Genomic DNA, 21,714 nt, shown 5'->3' with positions numbered 1-21,714 from the left:
ACCATTAGTATTACATAAAGGGTGCCAAGGGAAGGGGAGTGCAGACGAAGACAGCAGAGAATTAGGCGGGCTGATGAAATTAAAAAATTTGCAGGTGTAAGTTGGAATCGGCTGGTGCAAGGCGGGGTGAACGGTGATAGTTAAGAGGCCTTCATCGTGCCATGGACCTAAACATAGGCTGATGATGGTGAATCTCTCCAGTGCTCGGCAAACCCGCATCGAGTGCAGACTTTACAGTGGCACCAACATACGGTGCAGTGTGTGCAGCGGAAAGTAGCGTGCAGAAGCAGCAATGCAGCGGGAGGGGAACCCGGCTGCATTTTGACCAGTCGATGTTGCGATGGGCGATTTCGGCCTTCCGAATGTACTATTAAAAAACCTTTGAAATATCTCCTGTGCTGGGCAGAATCAAACCCACTTCTCATGGGTTGCTGAAGGACAGCAGCCCGATAGTTTAGCTAGGTGCGCCACAAATACCACATTTCATTGAACGTCTTTCACGTCAACGCTTTAGCAGGCTGGGTCATGAATGCACTGGGTATGTGCCGCTCTTCACATAACCTCGCTACAGCTTAGGTCACTGAGTACGTGCCTTTCAGTGTGGTTAGAGAGGAAAAACTTGCAGCATTAAAACACAACGGCACACCACACATCTCAACTCGGAGGCAATGCGCAGACTTCTCGATAGCACCACTAGGGGTTGCAGTGTGTCTAGAAAAAAAAAAAGCACAAGAGATGAGCTCAGCTGCCACATGATGTGTTTCTCGGTGCTTGCACCAGTACACCATGCATTTCGGAGATCACGTGGAGGTTCGTGGTGGCTGCGGCGCTAGATGGTGCAGAGTGTTCATAGGGAAGGTTGAGAGAGGAGTCCCGTTGCAGTACACGTCTTGTATGTAAGATGTTTCAACGGTGGCATTACCTTATGTCACTATATTGCTTCAATGCTAAGCACATTACCGTCGACAGTCATCATGAGATGGGTTCTGCCAAATTTTTTGTTTAATTTGGCTGGATGTACAGTCACTGTGGCAACCAGCGTTGTCTTTCTTCCGTCATGCCAATGCACATCACCAATATCATAACACTGGCATTAATTTACACTTTGTAACATGAGATCCATGAAAGTTTGAACTACTTTCTAGGCTTCTTCCCTCACAGCCAATGGTGTTGCTTTATGCATTGAAAATAGGCAATTGTGTCCCGTTTGACATTGAGCCATCATGTACTGTTATCAAAATAAGAATTTGCTGCTTTCCAGGAGGTATACAGCGTCAGCTTTTTGTGTTCTTTTTTCCCCAGGTTTTGATTCGCTATCAGATTGAAAGAGGAGTGATTGTCATACCAAAAAGTGTGACAAAAGAGAGGATCATCTCCAACTTGAATGTATGTATGCTCAATGATAACACACATAAGGATGTAGCTGAAATTTTCATTTTGTCTGTGTGCATGTGACCTGGCAAGACATAACACAAGCACTGCTTGTGTTGCTTTTTGGAGCTTGATAGTTTTGCACACACATTTGGTGACTGTTTTAGTGAACCAAGCCACTGTATGATTTGCAGGCTATGTAATATTTGTACTTCGTTTTAGGTGGTCCTCATGTACAACCAAGCCTAAGATTGTGCATGTGCCATTGTTTTTTCTGGAGCTGTCGTTTATGTCCCTCAGAGATGTTCAAGAACTCTGCAATACATGCCGCAGCACAGCCATAACATAAGTGCATGCTAGCCTGGAATACTGATTACTTCCTGACAAGACTGGTGCTCTTGTTTACATGAACAGCTCATGAGGTTAGGCCATTTGACACTAATTTTATTTATTTATTTATTTATACTGTCGATCCCATTAGGGATCATAACAGAAAGAGCATTTACATAGTTATGTTACAATTTAACAATAATAATTCGCACAATATTAAGATTACACACAATAGATAGGCAATTAGCAAAGGCAAACAATATAGCAGGCAGAAAAATAATGTAATACATGGTAATAATGTTACGAAAAAGCAAGAGGTAATCAAAAAGGTCAACAATTTACAAAGGGGAACAAAATGGTAGGCATTAATTACACAATAATACATGGCAGTAAATTTAAGAGTAACAAGGGGTAATGAGATAGTCTATCAAATAGCAATGGTGGTAGGTAATAATTACAACAGGAAAACAGGTAAACAATGTGCATAAATAAACAATAGTACTCAGTAATGGCGAGTAATACAAGTTGTAAAAGTTGGGTATACACAAGAGGTAGCAATCCATAAGATACGTTTCAGGTGTCGTTAAATGAATTGGGATTATGTACACAATGTAATGAAATCAAGTAAAATAAAATGGCACACAAATAAATGGTGACGCATGTACGTCATAATTGTGAAGCGTGCAATTCGTTTTCGGCTAATGTTTAAAAAAGTAGATAAGGTTGGGCTGTTTGTAATACTAGGGTCCAGCATATTCCATTCTCATGTCATTAAAGGAAAAAACGAATGCTTATGACTTTCCGTATGAAATGGGCGTTCGTTTAATCATAGCGAATGTTTATGTCGGGTGAGTCGTGTTTGTTCTATAGATAAGTATTTGGAACTGTCTATTTTTAATTCATTATGAATAAGTTGATACATAATTTTTAATCATGCAAGCTTGGCTCTGTTTTGTAAGGTCAGTATACCGGCCTGTTTTAGCAATTCTGTGGGTGAGCCTGTTAACCTATATTTATTGTAAATATATCTTAGTGCCTACCTCTGAATTGCTTCTAGTTTGTTAACGAGTTCTTTGGTGAAAGGAAACCAAACAGCGTTAGCATATTCTAATACAGATCTGACAAATGTGCGACAGTCGAACCCACTTATAACAATACTGGTTTTAACAATATATCAGTTATGACAATGAGAAGCTGCACCGTCAACTTTTCTATGTTTTCCATGGTGAAATAACCCACTTACTACAATGCCCCGATGCCGCATTATCATTTATAACAATGAAGTGTGGCTGCTGGGTGCCCAAGCTGAAAGGTAGTGAAATTCGGAGTCCTTGAAAAGGAAAAAAAAAAGAAAACGAGAAATTCGAGCCGCTGCACGATGGGCCGCTGCTGCATTCATTTTCCAGCCATCTCCGCACGCCTCTCTCCTATCACCCTTCCACCCCTCCGAACACAAATGGGCTGCGCCCATAGCTCTACGCCGCCCCACCCTCCAAAACATGAATGGACTACGCCAACTGCGCTGCTCGCAGATTGCTTGCATGTTGCTTGCTGGCTTTTCATTCAGCGCAGTTCTGCTAACAGCTTATTCGCTCACGTTCGTCTATATTGCTTGCGTTGAAATCGTTCCTGGCCACGCGGTTTCTCAGCGTCGTTTGACCAACAGTTGGTTTGACTCGCCGCCAAAATGGGAGATGGCTGATGCGCCCGCTGATCATCGGCAATGAACGACGTTGCCGTTGAAAAGAAAGTACATGGCCATAGATTTGGAAACTGCTTCTAACCGATGAGGCAATCGTCGCAAACGTGCTTGCTTCAGATAGGGACAGTGACGACGGCAGCGACGACGCGGTAGGGCAAGCTGCCTCAACGTTGTCCTCACAGGAGGCCCGGCATGATTCAGTCCCTCCAGGGCTTCGTTTTCGTGAGGAACCTACCGCTGCACTACGTGGAGCGCTGGGATGCCTTGGAGAAGGATGTCGGCAAGCTTTGCGTAAAGCATGTAAGGCTGACAGACAGGGTTTGCTCGTGCAAGCCAGTGAGGAGTATGTGGCGAGATGCTTGTGCTTTGTACTGTATGTGGCAAGATGCTTGTACTGTAAGTTGTAGTGCGTCTTCATTTTCCTTGTCTTCATTTCCCCCCCCCCCCCGAAATTTTTTCGTGCTGTCCATGCACCGCCGACCAAAGCAACCCCGGCGCCGGAAATCATTCTGGATTTTGTCTAGAACGTCTTTTTGACGCTCGAAAAGCCATTTCACCGCGAAAATTTCGAACTCCGGCTGGATTTCGCGGCAACGCCCATGCACTGGTAGTCACATAACGCAAGCAGCCCCATCCAAGCACAAAGTTTCAAGGACGTTTTGATGGCGAACGGGCTCGCCGCGGCATCTCGTGGAGGCCGCGGAATCTACACTCTATCGTGGAATCTATGGAGCGCGTGGATGTCAATTCCGAAACTTTATGGGTGTAAAGATCACATAAACTTATGATGTGAAAGGTGCATTGACATTTCCAAACGTGTGCTTTAGAGTTTCAATTGCGGAACTTTGTAAGTTTGATGTTCCCATAAATATTTGACGCCAAAGGTTCATTAACTCTTCCAAAGCTGTACGTCAGGCCATACAACGAGACAAGCCAAATCAACACACTATCAGACAAGTTGACAAAGTCCGGCGTGACGCCCGATGAAACGAAGCGTTGTGGTGGTTCATTCGTGCCGTCATGTCACAAAAAAAAATATCAATTTTTTTTTTTCACCTGCGCGATAGCATTCAGTGAAGACATTAAAGCCAGCCCAAGGTAACTACGTTCTTATTTATTTGTTCTACTTTGACTTTTAATCGCGAGGACACATTGAGCCTCTTCAATTTTTTTGTTCTCGCTCCCCTACCCGCGGGCTGCCAGAGCCGGTCAGAGCGCATGCGTTTTTCTCCTGTTGCCCCGACCACTGCGCGGCGCACTTCAGTGCGTGTTCGGTTTTCTCTGGCAGAGTACATTCTCTCCTGGCAGAGTTTTGGACGCTTTCTAGCTAGCAGACGAGAAAAAGAAACAATGGTCGCTCGCCGCCATCACTGTGGAGACTCGACGGATTGCACCGCGTTCGCTTGAGCGCAACCCCTCCAGAAAGTCTTGTCTCGCCGGAGTAGGATACCGAGCAGTATGCGCACGGTTCTTAGTGGACCAAGCGTCTCGTGTTTTCTTCAATATTCCTTTAATAGCCACATTAGTTGCCCAAAGTAGGCATTCGATTGTGACCAACATATTTTCCTTTGCATTTTTTTTTTCATTACGGTGCCCCCGCCCCACAAAAGGAAAAAAAGAAAAGACGTTGCGGCGCAGCAAATTGTCGCATGATGAAAGTTCTATTTTGTTACTTCTTTTGCAGAAAGTAATGGGCCATGGGACGCTTCAGCGGACGGATATTCTTATTATATTATTGCCATAGCAATTATATGGACACTCTAGGCGCATTCCTGCCGTCGCCCTCATGTTCCGCATAAAGTCCAAGGGTGATAACGTCGTGACCGCGTGCCGCATGCTGTATGTGCGAGTGAAAGCATAAGGATGCATGGGTGAGGCGACGATGGTGGCTCAGTCTTGCGTGCGCAAGAGCGAAAAGCGGGGAGGAAGCACGCCGCTTTCCGTCGCGCGCGATACATCGGGGGGAGTGGAAGGAATGGGGGAGGGATCTAGGATTCTGTGAATCTGTGATTGCGCAACATGTTTACTTGCCTTGTTTGACCCATTATATACCGTGACTTTTTCTTAGATACGTAGATTTATTGGAGATTTATAAGTATGTTTAGATATCTTGTTGCGAGTTTTTGTGCATACGTGCAGTAAACTTTGTTTCCAGTGGCACTTTTTGCCCTTTATCAAGCTGTATCTTCGCATTTGTATATTCCATTCTATCTTCGCATTTCTAATGTACCAGGGTGAGTCAAATGAAAGTGAGCCTACCCACCCTGCGCAATTATGATTCAGTTCATTATCTGCAAGGCCTACGCGTAGCAGACAGGCATCTCTCATTTACAAAAGGGACATGCAGGTGTGAGGATAAATGTTCTTTAATGCTCTCATACACTGGGTTGAACATGGTTGCGTGACGTAATGGACACTCCAAAAGTTGAGCAGCGTGGTGTCGTGAGGTTTTTGACAGCTGAAAGTGTTTCTCAAAAAGAAATTAGTCACCGTATGGCTGCCGTGTGCATTGAACATTGCATTTCATTGGCCACTGTGAAGCGTTAGAACAAACGGTTCAAAGAAGGTCGTGAAAGTTGCAAAGACGATCCCAGACCGGACCGAAGCCGTTGTGCAATCACCCCTAACAAAAGTGCAAGGTTGATGAGCTGATGACACAAGAACGGAGGATAAGCATCGATGAACTGGCAGAGCGTGTGAACATCAGTCGCGGTTCGGTTCACCGTCGCCATTCACGCCATAATTAATGAACATCTCGGTTATCGGCTCTTGTGTGCGCAATGGATGCTCAAGATTCTGAACCACCGCCAGAATACGGAGAAGTTCGGCGCTGCCTTTACTCATCTGATCCGGTATCACAATAAGGGTGACGATTTCTTGTCTGCAATTGTGATCGAAAACGAACCATCATGCCACAGCTACGAGCCTGAAACACGACGGCACAGCTTACAATGGAAACATTCGAATTCACCAGCCCCAAAAAATCAAAGGCCTTCATTTTCACCGGAAAGGTGTTGTTGACTTTATTTTTTGATCGTCAGGGGCCATTACTGATGGAATTTGCTAAATCTTGAGAGACTATCAATTGTTTCCGATATTGTGAAATGCCGGATCGGCTGCGTGTCGCAATCAAGAACAAACTACGTGAAAAATTGACGAATGGGGTCATCTTGTTCCACGACAATGCCCGTCCCCACGTCGCTGGTGTGGTTAATACAAAACTGACAAAGTTCAAGCAGGAAACGCTGCCACATCTGCCATACAGCTCAGACCTGTCGCCTTGCGACTTCCACATTTTGGGGCAACCGAAAAAACAGCTCAAGGGAACCAGATTCGTCTCGGACGACGACATGAAAGGCAGTTGCAGACGTTTTGAAGCAACAACCCCAGGAGCTTTATGAGACAGGAATTACGCGACTCGTTTGTCAATGGGACAAATGTCTAAATGCTCATGGAGGCTACTTTTAAATAAAGTACCCCGTTTGTCATGTATTCGCATTGGCTCACTTTCATTTGACTCGCCCTCGTATATTCTGCAGAACTCCTGCTTCTTATACGTGCTCGCTGTTGCGACTATAATTTCGGTGCAATTACTCGTGATACATGACCGGTGACAGCTGCTCCTGCGTAACACATTGGAACAAATGACAGCGTCATTGAGATTTTTCACTGGCCGTTGCATATGTACAAGAACGTTAAACAAGGATCTTGAATGACAAAGTTTCATTAACATATTTGTCCTCAACTTGTTCATTTCATGGCCTTTACATTTTTCATATCAGCGGCATGCACTGCTTTGCTGGTTTCGAACTGACGTAGTTCTAAAGTTCGTGTGATATTTTCTTTTCTTACTAAATAGACAAAAACATGGAAGCATTGACATCAGTTATGTTGGGCACAGTTTTTGGCACATACGAGTATAATATTTTATTTAAAAAATACATATTTTACTTGTATTGACAGTGCGTAGCGTTCAAGAATTCGTTTGCAGCATCTTTGGCAATGGCAATGCAGTTATTATTCATTTATTTGATCCCTAGGCAAATTGTTTAAGAGAAACCTTTTGCTCGGGCCCAACTCTGACGCGGCCGATTCAGATACATGTAAAATGCAGAAACGCTTTTCTGAGATAACTCCCGAGTCGCTTTTAATGAAATTTGTTGCATTTGAGAGAGTAAGTTAAATTCTAGTGTCTGTTGGAAGCGGAATTTTGATTTAGAGCCCGAATTTTGTTTAAAATATTTTGAAGAATTCGAAACTTAGAAAAATATAGAAGCACGAAGTTTACAAATTAATAGCTCTGCATCAAGAACAGATATCGCGGTTCTGTAAACGGCATTCATTACACTATTCAAAGTGGACAAATTCAATATGTCTATTTGTATCTTATGTGAATTGGTTATGTTATCTACAAGGGTTCTGCAAAAGCCGTATTTCCATAATACTCAATTTTTTGAGACTCATGTTTAACATCAATTTTGTCCACTGTACATGTACTATTATGTGCAATTCACAGAATTGTTATATCAATTTTCATTGCTGATTTACAGAGTTGTAAACTTCATTGTTTCGTTTTCAGAAAATGTTCTATTTTTGCCACTTTTCAATAAAATAATGACGACCTAAATCGAAAATTCGCAACAGACAATCACTAGAATTTAAGTTTTTCTTTTAAATGCAACAAACCTCATAAAAATTGGTGAAGTGGTTGCCGAGAAAAACGAATTCTCCTTCTACATGTATTTAGATAGGAGCATCCGACCTAATATTTCCTCTTAGGAGGAGGCCGAGCTGCATTGTGAGCCCCCCCCCCTGAACGAAATTTCTAGCTACGCCACTGCACAGCATGATGTGCAATTGACTGTATAATGCTCTTGAATCTACTCCACAGCTATTGTAAGTTGTTTACTTTGTGTCAAGTTACTCCAAAAACCAATGATTGGAAGAACTATGGGAACATGGAGAGTTTATAGCATTTGTGTGAATAGTGCAGAAAGAGATGCACGAAGCAAAAGTACTTATGGAGATTCCATGGAATGAACCACTGGTGAAGCTTATGAAAAGGCAGACTACACTACACTGTGCTTTGAGTTGAGCTTGATGCAGTTCTCGATAGTATTGAGTTACTTGGCTACCTTGCAACAAAAAGAGTAATCAAAGTAGAAACTTGCTGCACAACCTTATCAACACACTGGACATCAGCAATCCCTGTTACACATTCCAATTCCAGTTTTGGACATGCTTGTTATAGTAGGCAAGACGGAACAGGCTGTGAAGGTTGAATAAAAAGCCTTGCAAGCGGTATCTATGTGCAGCACAGATGCCTGCTGCATGTATTATCTTCCAATAGCACAATAAATAGTCCGTTGTTGCTACATGCAGACGTCCACACGTGACACAGCACATGCACAGGTGGTCCCTTGCGGGAACAAATTGGTGCAGTGAATTGCACATCATGGTGTGCTGAAATGTTCAATTTTAAGCTTGTGGCTGTGTCACACTACTCATCTTTACATCACAATGTGATACACTTTTCTTTAATTGTCATTTATTACATTGTTAAGGGGCCCCCATTGCATAATATTGGTGGTTGCTTCATACTTTAGCAAATTCAGTATATGGCCTCAATATGAGCACTCACCCTTTCATGTAAGAATACAGTAACGATGTTATGGTATTGTCATCACTGCTCTTTACCACGTACCAACTATTCCCTACTATAAAAGCTGCCTCCTCTTTAAAGTGCTATATTAATGAGACTACAGTAGACTCCGCACAAAACTCAGAGGGACAGAAAATATAGTTAGGTGTATCAGAAGTTTTGTTTATGTGAACGACGCAAGACAGTACAAAAATTACTTAATTTCAAAGTTGTGGAGTTCTTTAATTTCATTGCAGTGAGAAAGAAAAGTATTTTTTGTACTGCACTTGGAGTATCAAAGCTTCTTTCACACAAGGTATTTGTCCATGTGCTCTTGGTTTTTGATTGTCACCATCACGATCAAAGATACGCGAAAACTAGCAATGTGAATGTTGCAGAGCAGCCGCTGATGCCACAACAGCACAAATGACTGATATATTAAGTTTTCTTGGTTATTTGGCATGACTATTTGAAATTCTCAGGGTGTCTACGAACCGGGAAAACTGAGAATTATCAGGGTTTCTCTGTATGTCTGGAAAACTCTGGGAATTGTCAGGGAAATTACAAAAAATCCATCCAAATCGGGGAAAGTGGCTGGTGAGATTGACAAAGCTATGAACACGATCTGCGGCACAATCTTGGAGGCCGTGTGCAGCAGCGCCGTTGTGACACACAGCGTCCAAGACCGACACGAATATTGTGACGACGTCAGAGGCTGTGTGCAGCTATGGCGCTGCTACATGCAAGCTCCGAGATTGTGCCTTAGATACCCGCTGTGCATCATAGCTCTCTCTGCAGTTTAAGTGGCACCAATAACCAGCCAGCTGCCAACGGTCTAAAAGGCAACTGTCAACATCATCATCAAACGAGTATGGCCATATCTCCATTCTGTGGTAATCTTGGTAATCTGCAGCATGCCCGTGGGTGCGCTTGTGTACGTTGTGCTTCGTTCATGCTTGGGTCATTTTTATCGTTGTTTTGTGGTGAGCTTATCTGAGCTGCTTTTAAAGATACTTGAAATCGTCACAGTCGCAAACGTCACAGTCAACAAAGTGCTCATTTAGTTATGACTGGACCAACACCAACGTACCCGACTTTGCAAGCTAGATTAAGCTTGTGCCCAACAATGTATATAGCGCACAATGCACAGTGTGCCACAAGACGTTTCGCTTCAGCAACGGGAGAAAAAATCGCAGTATCTAGCCACGCTGCAAGTATAAAGCATAAGAATGCCGTGAAAGCACTGGAAAGTGGCTCCCAGACACGTGTACTCTCGTTCTTTAAGCCAAGCAGTGCAACCCTGAGGGCAACCAAAGGGTTGATAGGATCGCTCGCGAGCATACAAACCAAGCCGGCCTAAACAGAGATCCTGAGGACTTCATGACAGTGATCCCAACGTACTCTGACATACTAAATTACCATAGGGGGACGAGGATCAGATATCCCCCGCCCTTAATATACTCAATCAATAGCAGGCAGTTTACTGGTGAAAGCTGCAGACAGGAACTTTCCCAAATTTACATATACTATGCAAAATGTTCCCAAGTTAATACAGGGACACATGCCCGTGGTGTGGCGCACACTTTATCACATCACATGGGAGTGCAATACGAATAAGGCATTCCACAAAATAGAAAATCTGAGTGCGGAGCAGTGGGAGAGCATGCTCTCCAGCGGCGACCCTAGCCTCCAGCGGAGGCTGGTGGATCATGCCCGACGAGCAGCCACGCTCAGTGGTGCCCTGGAATAGGGGCGCCGACCATACAGGCCGGAGATCGTCATCAACCAATAGAAGACGAAGACATCCGGCCCGACCGCTGAATTACTCTTTCTAGAGCAATAAAGTTTACTTCCTCCTCCTCCTGTCAACTGCAATGACTGTCAACGAAGAGGCAAAGAGAACAGGCCCCTCATCAATGCCTCCTGCTACATCACATAGCTGTACACATCTCGGTACGTGGCTTTCTATTGAAAGACAATGTTACAAAGGCTGAGATCATATGGTGCATGAATTCTGTAATAACTCGTGCATCCCTCTGTTCCGTGGCATCATCAACAGTGCTCTTTCTGTTGATGTTCCAGTCTTGTGAAATTGCCACGAAAGTGCGATTGGGAAAAGACTGTCGGATATACTATCTGTCATGGCATTGCGCCATCCTTCCGAAAGAAGCTTCTATCAGCTCTTGCTGAAGCACCATACATAGCTGTAGCACTTGATGAATCGCTGAACAGAGTAGCGCAGAAAGAACAAATGGATGTGCTGGTCAGATACTGGGATTCAACTGGCACTGTGGTAAAAATTCGATGCCTGACTTCTGGTTCTGAAGACCTCACATTTGCCTTCAAGAAAGCCACAGAGAACAAAGCACAAGGTATTGCAAGTGTCAATGGATGAACGAAATGTGAACTTCAGTTTCTTAGATCCCTTAAGGAAGAACTTAGTTGTCATAACAGTCGACAAATCCTGGACATTGGAAGCTGTGGCCTGCATGTGGTCCATGGTGCTTTCATAACAGGCCATGTTAGTCTTTCTGCATAGCATTTATAACCTTTTCAAGTGTGTTCCAACGCACCATACTGATTACATTTGGATCACAGCAAGCACATTGTTTCCTCTGAAATTCTGTGCGGTTCGATGGCTTCAAAAAAGCATGGCGATTTCGAGTGCTCTTCAGGTACTTGTACTACCAAACTTAATAAAGTATGTGGAGTTCAACTAAAGCCAAGAGCAAGCCGACGTGCACCAGCTACACCACAATTGAGACGCTAGTAGCTGACACGGTGCTGCCAGTAAAACACTTTCATGCTACCATTGGCCGAGAAATTGAAGCCATTCCAAGCTGAAAATTCAAACAGACAATCCAATGATCCCCTTCCTTCCTGCAGCATTGGAGGCTATCTTACGATCACTGTTGGGATAAATCATTAAGCAAGAAATCTTGCACATTGCTGACACGCCCTTCAAGTTGATTAGAATAGATTTGGAGAAGCCCGAGAACATTGTTTCTGTCAACACTTCTGATATTAGTTTTGCTGCCAAGAATGAACTTTGAAAAGCTGCAAAACCATCCCAACTTGCACTGCTTAATTTCAAGAAGGAATGCATTTCTTTTTTGAAGGTGTGCTCACAGAACATTATGAAAAGGTTGCCTCTGAAATACCGGCTAACAACAGGAGTGACTTGCTTGGATCCAGCCTGCTCCTTGTCAGTGGAGGTTGGCGAAAAACGACTAGCAATTGCGCTGGAAATACTCGGAGCAGCGGTGGCTGACCGGCTTGGAAGTGGAACGGGCGCACCAATCCTACGTGCAAGTCTGTTCGCTGAGCTCTGCACAGCTACTTCTGAAGAACTTTGATAGGACGGCACAGATACTGGACAACTTGTGATTTGAGCTGTGCTCACGAAACCATAAGGAGTTTATCTTTGTCAAGATTATCCTCGCCATGTCCTATGGCAATACTGCTGTCGAAAGAGGTTTTTCTGTAAATAAAGAGTGCCTCATGGAAAGCCTGAAAGAAGAATCTGATTATGTAGAGAATAGTGTGTGATGGAGTTTCAGCAACAGGTGGTGTAGCCAGTGTTGACATTACAGAAAGTATGCTGGAAATAGTGCATGGCACAAATATTCGGTGGAAGGAGGAGCTCAAGAAAAAGAAGCAAGAAAGGCTGGATGCATCTGAGGCTGAACAAAACAGGAGAAGGGTGGCTACCTGCATCAAGGAGCTCCAACAAAAGAAGCAAAGGCTTGTCAATGAAGCACAGAATGAGGCTTCTCTACTTTGCAAGGAAGTTGACGCTTTAAATCGGTGAATAAATGTGCTCATAATCTCGTTTTCGTGCTGCAGTAAACTGCTTTGTGTGTAGAATCATCTATGTGAATCGTGCCTTTGTTTGACTCTGACCTTTCTTTTTTTATGTTCACGGAATTATTGACATATCAGGGAAAACCTGGAAAATTCAGGGAATTTATATTAAGTATTTAGTAGACACCCGTAATTCTTGTCAACCTAATCCTATTTCATATTAAGTGTTGCAGCTGACGAGGTAAGTGCATTCCAGTTCCATTTAATCAGAGTTTGCTAACATTGTTCCTATGGGTGGCCCGCCAGAGTTGGTACTCTCGTCCCGTTTATCTGGCATTTTTGTATAAGAGTTTCGTTTATCCAGAGTTCACTGTATATGGTACCATAATTTTTTTAAAGACATAAGTACCACTTTGGTTTGCTAGTTATCTGTGAAACTGTTGAGCAAGAACAGACATTGTAACTAATGCTGTTAGATGGGCTAGTTTCTTTCTAGAACTGCGCAACATGCTACGAGCTTAATTAGACTTGACCCAAGGAAGGAGTAGGAAAAGAAAAAAAACTGTTGTTTTGTTTATTACTTGCTTTCCATTTAATCGTGTTAACCCCAGAAAGCCCAAATCCCGTTCCACATTAAGGAAAATCATTACTTGATCACCTTTATTTCTTGCTGTGAAGAGTACCTTCGTACGAAATAAACAATGAAATGTTATTAGAGTTAGAAATAAATTAGTATACCAATTAATTGGTTGGTTTGCTGAGATATCTACAGTGAAAACTTCACTCCAGCATGTCAAAACTGCTACTGCGAGCTTTCCGTTAAGTTTCAAAACTCGTTTAAATCATACTTTTTGGTACACTCATTTTGGTATATCAAAATGCTATGTTGGAATTCGTGAAGTTAAATAACATGTTTCTGTGAACAAACAGGCTTTGTTTGCATCCCAAAACCACACCTGTTGGCTTTGTTTTAGCCTGTATATGAGTTCAATCGTCAAAAGGAGACCAAAAGAAGAGGTGACGAGATGTATCACTGTTTGCACCAGGCTGCTCTTTTCTTTGTGCCATGTTCTGTCGTGGCTGCATTCTGCATTTATAAAATGGCAACAGCAACACATCGTCATTGCTGACTGCCATAAGGTGGCATTATCGTTGCATTTTAGAGCAGACATGTTTTTACTTATCCATACACGCAAGAGCACAAATGTGTGGCTGAGTGGCAGTGCTATGCTGCAATACCCCGAAAAAGTGACTCTCAAGCTGTTTAGCATCACGGACCTCTTTAACCACTCACTCTCATTCAGTGCCCCCTTCAAGCATTTCCTAAAGAATAGTGTGTATGAGCAGCAAACAAAAAATGTTTCAATCAAAGCCTTTTGTACCTGCATGAGCAGCACTTGCATTTTGCACTGAGCATTTCTTCTCTTTGATGGTTGCATCATTCCCCAAGGTTTTTGACTTCAAGCTCACCCCAAAAGAAATGGAGACTATCAACAGTTTTAATAAAGACCACAGATTCCTTGTTCTTTCATGGTGAGTCCACTGTACTGTTATTGTTGATTATACAATTCCATATCGGCACAATCTTGGTTTATCAAGTAGTTTCTGTATTCTGTAAATTTTTCTGGCTAAAAGTTATGCTGCACATAGTGAACAAGCTTTTTAGGCATATTTTAAGAATTTACAATGGTTAAATATTAAAATAATCTTGTACTGTAATATGTAAAACAATCCTGTTTAAAGGGACGCTAAAGTGAAACAATAAATCAGTTGACTAATAAAGCATTGTTTGAGAACCCTGCAGGTGGTCATTTCAATGTAAGTTTGATTATTAGATGAGAAAATGAAGGTCGAAGTATCAGCCTTTGAATTTCGCGCTACGTCAGTGTGACGTCAGGGATTCCGAAGTATGTTTTCGCATTTTGGCCGCGTTGGCTGAGTAAAGGTTCCCGAAACTTGCCATGTTTAATATTTGGTTCCTTTAGAACACAATATAGTCAATCTGTACCGCTATATAAGGAAGTAGGCCCTGGAAGATGCGACCAAAATCCGATGTCGCAGCGAGCAGGTGCGGGAACTTCAAGGAGGCGTCGCCACCTGTCTTTCGTTTTTGCGCTTTTTCTTGCTTGCGAAGCGTCTTATTGAGGAAAGAGTGGTGTTTGTAGTGTCGTAGAAAGGTAATTTACTCATGCACAAGAAATCATTTTTCTCTTTAGTGTCCCTTTAACTATTTTAGAAAATGTGTGCAGAGACAGACCTTACAGTGGGTGTTGCGTAGTAATTTTTCATACTTCACCTACATTCTACTGCAACGTCAGGTCAATGCTGCATGTTTAAACAAGTGCGTTCTACAGGCTGTTTACTTAAAATCATGGATTTCAGTTGTACAGTGCTTTATCAGCTACACGGAAAGTTTTTCAAACTTTGTTCCATGCATTGCTCAGCTCACCCTTCTACAAGTTGCACAACACTTGTCATTTCTTTATATCTTTTGGCTCAGCTGTCAGGTGCAATGTCCTCTTTTTCTTTCTCCCATTTTGCCCTAGGCAGCACTGGGTAGCTGACAGCAAACTAACTCAGTCCAACTTGTCTGCTTTTGTGGAAGTAAACTCTCTCATTGACTGTTTCCTTTTGTTACGAGGCATTCTTATGAATGGCTTTATAGATCTGCCCTAATCCTATAGATTGAGGTGCACCGCAGTAAAAGGCAGGAAGCAGTTTTACCGATCCTGTATTCTACACATTTTCCACATGTGTTGGGTCATTGCCACTTTTACTAGATGCCTGCCACATGAGTGAAAAACCAGTTGCCAAACCCGTTCCCATTCCTATTGCCCTCTAGTGTCAGTTGCGAGCACCACGTGCCTAGCGGAACCACTGGGCGCTACCTTGCGTGGCTTCTGAAATCGCCATCACGCGTGCACTCCGATTTCGAAGGCCATTAGCCTCAATCGTAGCTCAGCGTATGTTTGCAGGCATTACAGGCGAAAGCTATTCTAGAGTCGGACAACCAACCTTTAAAAAGCGCACCCAAAGGATTGTGCCAACCGTGGTTATGCCGTGGTACCGACCGCGTAAACACCGCGCACTAGGTCACCAGCCGTTGGCATTGCCTGCCGCCCACGATGAGGATGGATGGATGTTATGAGCGTCCCCTTTGGAACGGGGGGGTATGTTGCGCCACCAAGCTCTTGCTATTATACTGCCTAATGCTCTACCTAGGTAAAAAAAGAAAATGAAAAAAAATCTCCACGATAAATTCCCGTAACTAAGTTTTCTGACCCCCTATTGTAAACATTGCTTTTGTACGTCTCCATTTTTTTTTTCGTTTCCCTACTCCTACCAATCCTTCCAATCGCCTCTTACTAATCTCTATTGCGGACATGTTTACTTTTCCCCTGCTCTCGCTGAACCCAGGGGCTTCAAGGAGGCCAGTAGTGCCTAAATCGACCGCTGGGTAGATGTCTTCGCATTCTAATAAAACATGTTCCATCGTTTCCCTAGCTTTACCGCAGCAAGCACATGCTTCTTCCTTCTTATATCTCGCTTTTTAGGTGCGTGTTCTAAGGCATGCTGATCTTGCTTCGAAAAGTAATGAGCTTCCCTTTGAGTTATAAATTGTTTCTTTCCTGATTGTCGCTCGCGAACGCCACCTCACGACACTTGTTCCCAACTGAGGGCAGGCCTATTGTGCTGGGAGCTCGAGCCATTCCACTGGCATCTAGTAAAGGGGGCAGTGGTTAGGCTGGTCATCTATTATTTCTTCATTCGAATAATTTTTACACAGAAGCTGTATATGTCTAGCCGATTTGTCCATCCGTCTGTCGCCTGTACGCTGAAAACTCCGGCGCAACCCCATACGCATGCACGAAAAGAGAGACTCGATTGGCTGCGCCAGTAGTGACGTCGTTGCTCTCCATCGCAGCCGAGCATGCGCGCAGCTGTTTCTCTCCGGTTCCGAAATGGGTAGGCCGCGCGCCATATGTACTGCTGAGGAGCAGGCAGCTTTAAATCAACGCCGCGAGCATAATCAGGAACGAGCTAGTCTACGCCGTGCCGATGCTGCAGCCCAGGCACAAGAATAGGCTTGTGCAGCCGAGCGCAAGCAGCAACTGCGTACCGAGGATCCGGCAGCCTACCGAGCCGTTGTTTAAGGAACCGCCGGGATTAAGCCAGTGCTGAACACCGGGCCGCACGTTTCAGCTTCGCTAGTTAACCATCTGTACGGAGTGCTTGGGCAGTGATTTTTTTGTTGTCTTCACTGTGCCACGGTGCTTCCTGTGTACATACATATACTACTACCATATTGAGTCAGTGCAGCAGATAAGACCCATGCACACATGTGATGTAAGTCTGTCGATACAGAGGAACAGCACATGCATTTCACTGTGAAACCCAATGTCCTCTTGTATTTTTCATATAGCAGTCTAACATAGGAGGCCCCGTGGAGCACTATTTCTTTAGTACTGCAGTACACTTCCGTTCATTCGATTTTTCGGTTCATTCAATCCTAAACGAAGTTCCCGGCCGGCGCCGGTATGTTTCTGTGGGCCCAAACTTCCATCATTTCCATCAAATTGGCCTTCGCCGAAAAATTCTAACTTGACTGGTCAGCTTCGCCGCAATAATATATTCTATGCGGTGAAACAGCAATAATATAAAGGGGCCATTGTCACGGGAAGTAGTATGCATTTGTTATTTATACATGTGCGCACGCGCCGTCTCTGGTCTCAATACGAGCGAACTAGACGGTTAAAAAGCACTTCAGAGCTGCTTGTGACGTTGCTGTAGAGATTTGAGCCTTCGTTTCGCCCGCCATGCATATCTCGTATATGAGACCGTTAACGGGGCCTAGTACGCGTTCCTTAATAGTGCGCACGCGCCGTGCACCGAGAAGCGAAACCATCTGTGTTTTGGGAAAGCTAGCGAGAAGGAAGGCAGTAAGATTCAAGAACTCAGTCGAGGGGATGTTTAACGCAGAACCGTTTAGCGCGAAAACAAACGCCAGAAACGGCCGCCGAGCGTATACCTGCCATGCAAGAGGGAGCGCTTAAACTCAACAAAAGAACAGGGTTACATCTAAAGCTGTGAGGTCCTGCCAGTAAACTTATTAGCCATCTCGGTGCTCGTACTGTGACCAGAGACAGCTAGTTTACAAGTATAAATTGAGCAACACGTGCGATGCCCCGCTATAGTAATACCTTTCCCCGCTTGGTATGCTTCGCCGCGTAATGTAGGGTATGGAGGCGAAGCTAACTTTAAAGGCAACTACTGCCAATTTACCAGCGTGTTTCGGCGTTATTTCTGCCTTTTGTTTAATTCAACACGTTGGATAATTCGACCGGTTTCGTCGGTCCCATCGGGATCGAATTAAGGGAAGTCGACTGTATACCAGTATGTACTACCTGTTGCAATTATGCCTGCATTTATGGGGATGCGAGCTGCTGCCGCAGCGACGCAAGCATTAACTTGTGTCTCCGCCTGCCGTCAGCTGCAGAAAGCAGTGTTTCAAGAAGGTAAGTCGCCTGTTCCAAGAGTGGGCAACACGCGGCAGCCCTCCCGGAAATGCTGCTTTCTGCAGCTGATGGCAGGCGGAGACAAGTTTACGCTTGCGCTGGACAAGTTTACGCTTGCGCTGTCGCGGCAGCAGCTCGCATCCCCATAAGCGCCGGCAAATTTGCACTTTTTTCGTAAACACCAGACACTTAACTGTGCCAAGTGTTACACTATACGACGTAGACTCCAAAATGCGATATTTCTGCGTAATTTGAGCAAGAAAATCGCAGCGGTGAGCACAAAACCTATTTTCGAACACGCGCAGCGAAATATTCAGGACCCTGTACACCTGCACCATGTACCATCTCCTTCTGCTCTTCTTGATTTTCTCTTCGTACACGCCACATGCCATGTGATTTCCATCTTGCCACACATGGCACACATTTATTGGCTACTGCTTACAATTAGCTTTAGAGACAGCTTAATTGTGGCATACACCAAGTTCTGTAAAAGCTGTGAATTTAAAACAAGTATCAATCAACCACATTGCAGCGGCCTCCCTCCCTTCTTTGTTGTCACAAAGCTGATAATGCTGACCTGTACGATATTGAACTTGCAGCAAACAAGTAGGCAAGTCCGTATAATTTGCTCCTCTGATTTTTTTTTTCCATATTCTTTTTCGTGCAGGATCAGCAGCCACAAGTACTACCCATTCAAGGTTTGAGCATGAGACAGCACCTGTATTAAGCTTACCTGTTGGCAATTTTGATATCAGAATTTTGAATGGCTGCATTTAACAATGAATAAAGCAAGTTATAAAATACTGGTGTGGCTTATGCCTTGTTGGTAATTGTTATCAGTTAAACTGCTTATATACGCACTCTATAGCCTCGATACAGTTAAACCTCAATATGACTAACTTCAATATAACGAAATTCTCGATATAATAAAGTATTCAACATAACTTTTCCGTAGAACATGTATTTAGAACCTCAATAAAGCGAAGTGTTTATACACAATTTCAACATAGCGACATTTTACTGCTGCCATGAAAGAATAACGAGACAATGGAAACTTCCGCGGACGCAGATAATGAAATGGTCGAATTGCAAGTGGCTGCTTGCGAACGCACCTCAAATCTTGCGCCGCGTGACCAAGAGCGACAGCCGAAGCGGAGCAGCGTCATGTTCAGTATTTTTAGTTGGGGTACAATATGATCTTATCGCGCCCGAGCGCTTGCATGCTTTGGGTCATCTTCCAACGTCAAGTCTGAAGGCCCACCTAACTGACGTCACGTGTGTGCTGCTCGCAGTGGCGCCATCGACCTCCTCGGGGTAGAGGCTCCTTTTATGGAGCAGTGGGAGCCTATGCAGTAACTCTACCTCGGAGCATATGGCGGAAGGGTGCAGCTCTTGTGGTGCAGCAGTGCAGCTCATTCGCAGCAAGCATCACGTCCAACGCTCCCATCAAGAAGCGAAAGCGAGAGGGGCGCGAAGGAGGAGGCGCCTCCCTCTTGCTTGTGTGCGACGCGAGAGGAGTGGGCTTTTCGCAATCCGCTAGCGCTGGTGCGCTCGAAAACCCACAATGTTTGCTCACTTTTGGCGTAGATTCAGAGAGGCACCTTCTATGAATGCCCGTGCAGATCATCGTGTGTTGCCATTTTAGTCGGGGAATGAAAGCACACGCTGCGACGACGTCGCTTAGTTCATGCGGAGGTTCGGTGGGGTATGCGTCGCCCCGAAGATGTCCCATGCTGTGAAAGACACATTATCAGCGACACGGTTTCTTAATGAAACGCAAGCTTCATGCATACCTTTCAATTTCGCATACAGTTCGTGCGAATTTTTCGAGCAACAGTTGTGAAAGGTGCGAGGGCCGCAACAGGTACGGGCTGTTCGATACCGGCCGCCGCAACCTATCCCAGCGGGATAGGGCAGCGTTCTTTCCGCTGCTGGCATATGAGCGTTCCTGCTGAGCTGCTTACGTCAAGCTCACGTTTTCTAATATTTCGCCTGGCGCTGACTAATTTCGACGGTTTCCCGTCGGTCTCATCTCGTACAACATCGAGGTGCGACGCCTGCAACGCTACTGGCGACGTTCCTCTTCACGCCAGAGTTGTGAGATGCCCGGTAGCTGTCCTGGTAGCTATCCTGGCGCCCATCGGATAGCGGCTGTCCAATGCGCTGCAGCCAATCCGCTCGTCTACTGGCTTGCAGAAGGACACGATGTCGTAGTTTGACATATTGCCAGTCGCTACGTTTGCAGTCCACAACGCAACAAATTCGAATCATAGCGCTCGCGAAAAGACAGACCGACACTGACTGCGGAGCTCTCGTAAAAGACGGAGCACGTTGTAACACAAGCAGAGGACACTTGCTGTGTGCCGGAAGTGCTTAAATGTACTGAAAAATTGTTCTTGTGCATTCTCTTTGTTACTTTATTTTTATAAAAACAAATTGACTAACATTCCAACTATCACAAACATCATTTGTTTACCATAAAGTTGGAAAAATTAACGATCACGCGCCCTGGTCAGCCAATCGGATAGCTCGCCCCACTGACGTCATATGGGCGATTGCCGTCATGTGGGTAGGGGCGGCTTAAAATTCCGCCGAGCAGTGTGCTGCGATCGGCAGCGATGTGCATTTTTATAACCTTATAATAAATGACACGCTTTACGCGGAGCACTTAGACGGGTCAAATAACGATCAGAAGGACCTACTCTAACGACTCAGTACGTTTGTAGAAAATCGTCAAAATCGTTTCAGGGTCCCTTTAAGCATAATGTAACTATTTCTGTTGAATGCATTTTTAGAAAACACGATACCAGTCGAAAAACATCACTTTATCAGCGTATGAACAAAAATATTAAATATACTACGCACAAAAACATGTTATTAAAGACAACATTGGTGCACACAACTACATAACAAAATTTGGCGGACGCTTAAGGTGCAACTCCGGCGATTTTTTGACCATGTCAAGGTAATGGAATATTTAGGTTCCCGAGACCCTCTGTCACGCGTCTGATAGCAAAATTGTTGCGCAAATTCGAAAATTTTTTTACATAAACAAAAAAGCGCAAAAGCGAAACCCAAACCTGACCAAGCAGCCGAGCGAACCTTTTTGTGTGACTTCACGAGTGTCCTCACCAACTACGCGACCCGGACCGGCTTACCATCAAGACTCCGTAACCTAAATGACGAGTCAACCTCACGACTCGCGACTTACGTCAGCGAGTGCTAGCGAGGGGGCTCCCTTCCCGAAGTTGGAGGGTGTTGCCGAAGCGTGGAAACGGGCCCGCGTGGAAACGCCACGCGGGCACATCGTTCGTGACTCTCGTGCCTGCAACCCTGCAAGAGCTCAAAGC

At 44.4% G+C, this 21,714-nt stretch overlaps 1 protein-coding gene and 1 pseudogene across 5 annotated transcripts in view; both read left to right on the top strand.

Moving 5' to 3' along the window:
• LOC126546885 (aldo-keto reductase 1B-like) overlaps nt 1-19,167 on the top strand; it is a 56,419-nt gene extending 37,252 nt beyond the window's left edge. For 4 of the 5 annotated variants that reach the window (XM_055062957.2, XM_055062956.2, XM_050194605.3 and 1 more), the window contains 3 exons: nt 1,303-1,386; nt 14,299-14,381; nt 19,032-19,167. In XM_055062957.2, the coding sequence (XP_054918932.1) occupies nt 1,303-1,386; nt 14,299-14,381; nt 19,032-19,068 (204 nt within the window). In that variant the 3' untranslated portion in view covers nt 19,069-19,167. The remainder of the gene's footprint in view (nt 1-1,302; nt 1,387-14,298; nt 14,382-19,031) is intronic. The other variant, XM_055062955.1, reaches the window with a different exon arrangement.
• On the top strand, nt 9,959-14,292 carry LOC140215469 (uncharacterized; annotated as a pseudogene).
• Nucleotides 19,168-21,714: the final 2,547 nt, after the last annotated feature.

The sequence above is a fragment of the Dermacentor andersoni genome, chromosome 1 (assembly GCF_023375885.2).
Source record: "Dermacentor andersoni chromosome 1, qqDerAnde1_hic_scaffold, whole genome shotgun sequence".
Classification (NCBI taxonomy): domain Eukaryota; kingdom Metazoa; phylum Arthropoda; class Arachnida; order Ixodida; family Ixodidae; genus Dermacentor; species Dermacentor andersoni.
The sequence above is the reverse complement of the archived record's forward strand: the minus strand, read 5'-3'. Positions and strand labels throughout refer to the sequence as shown.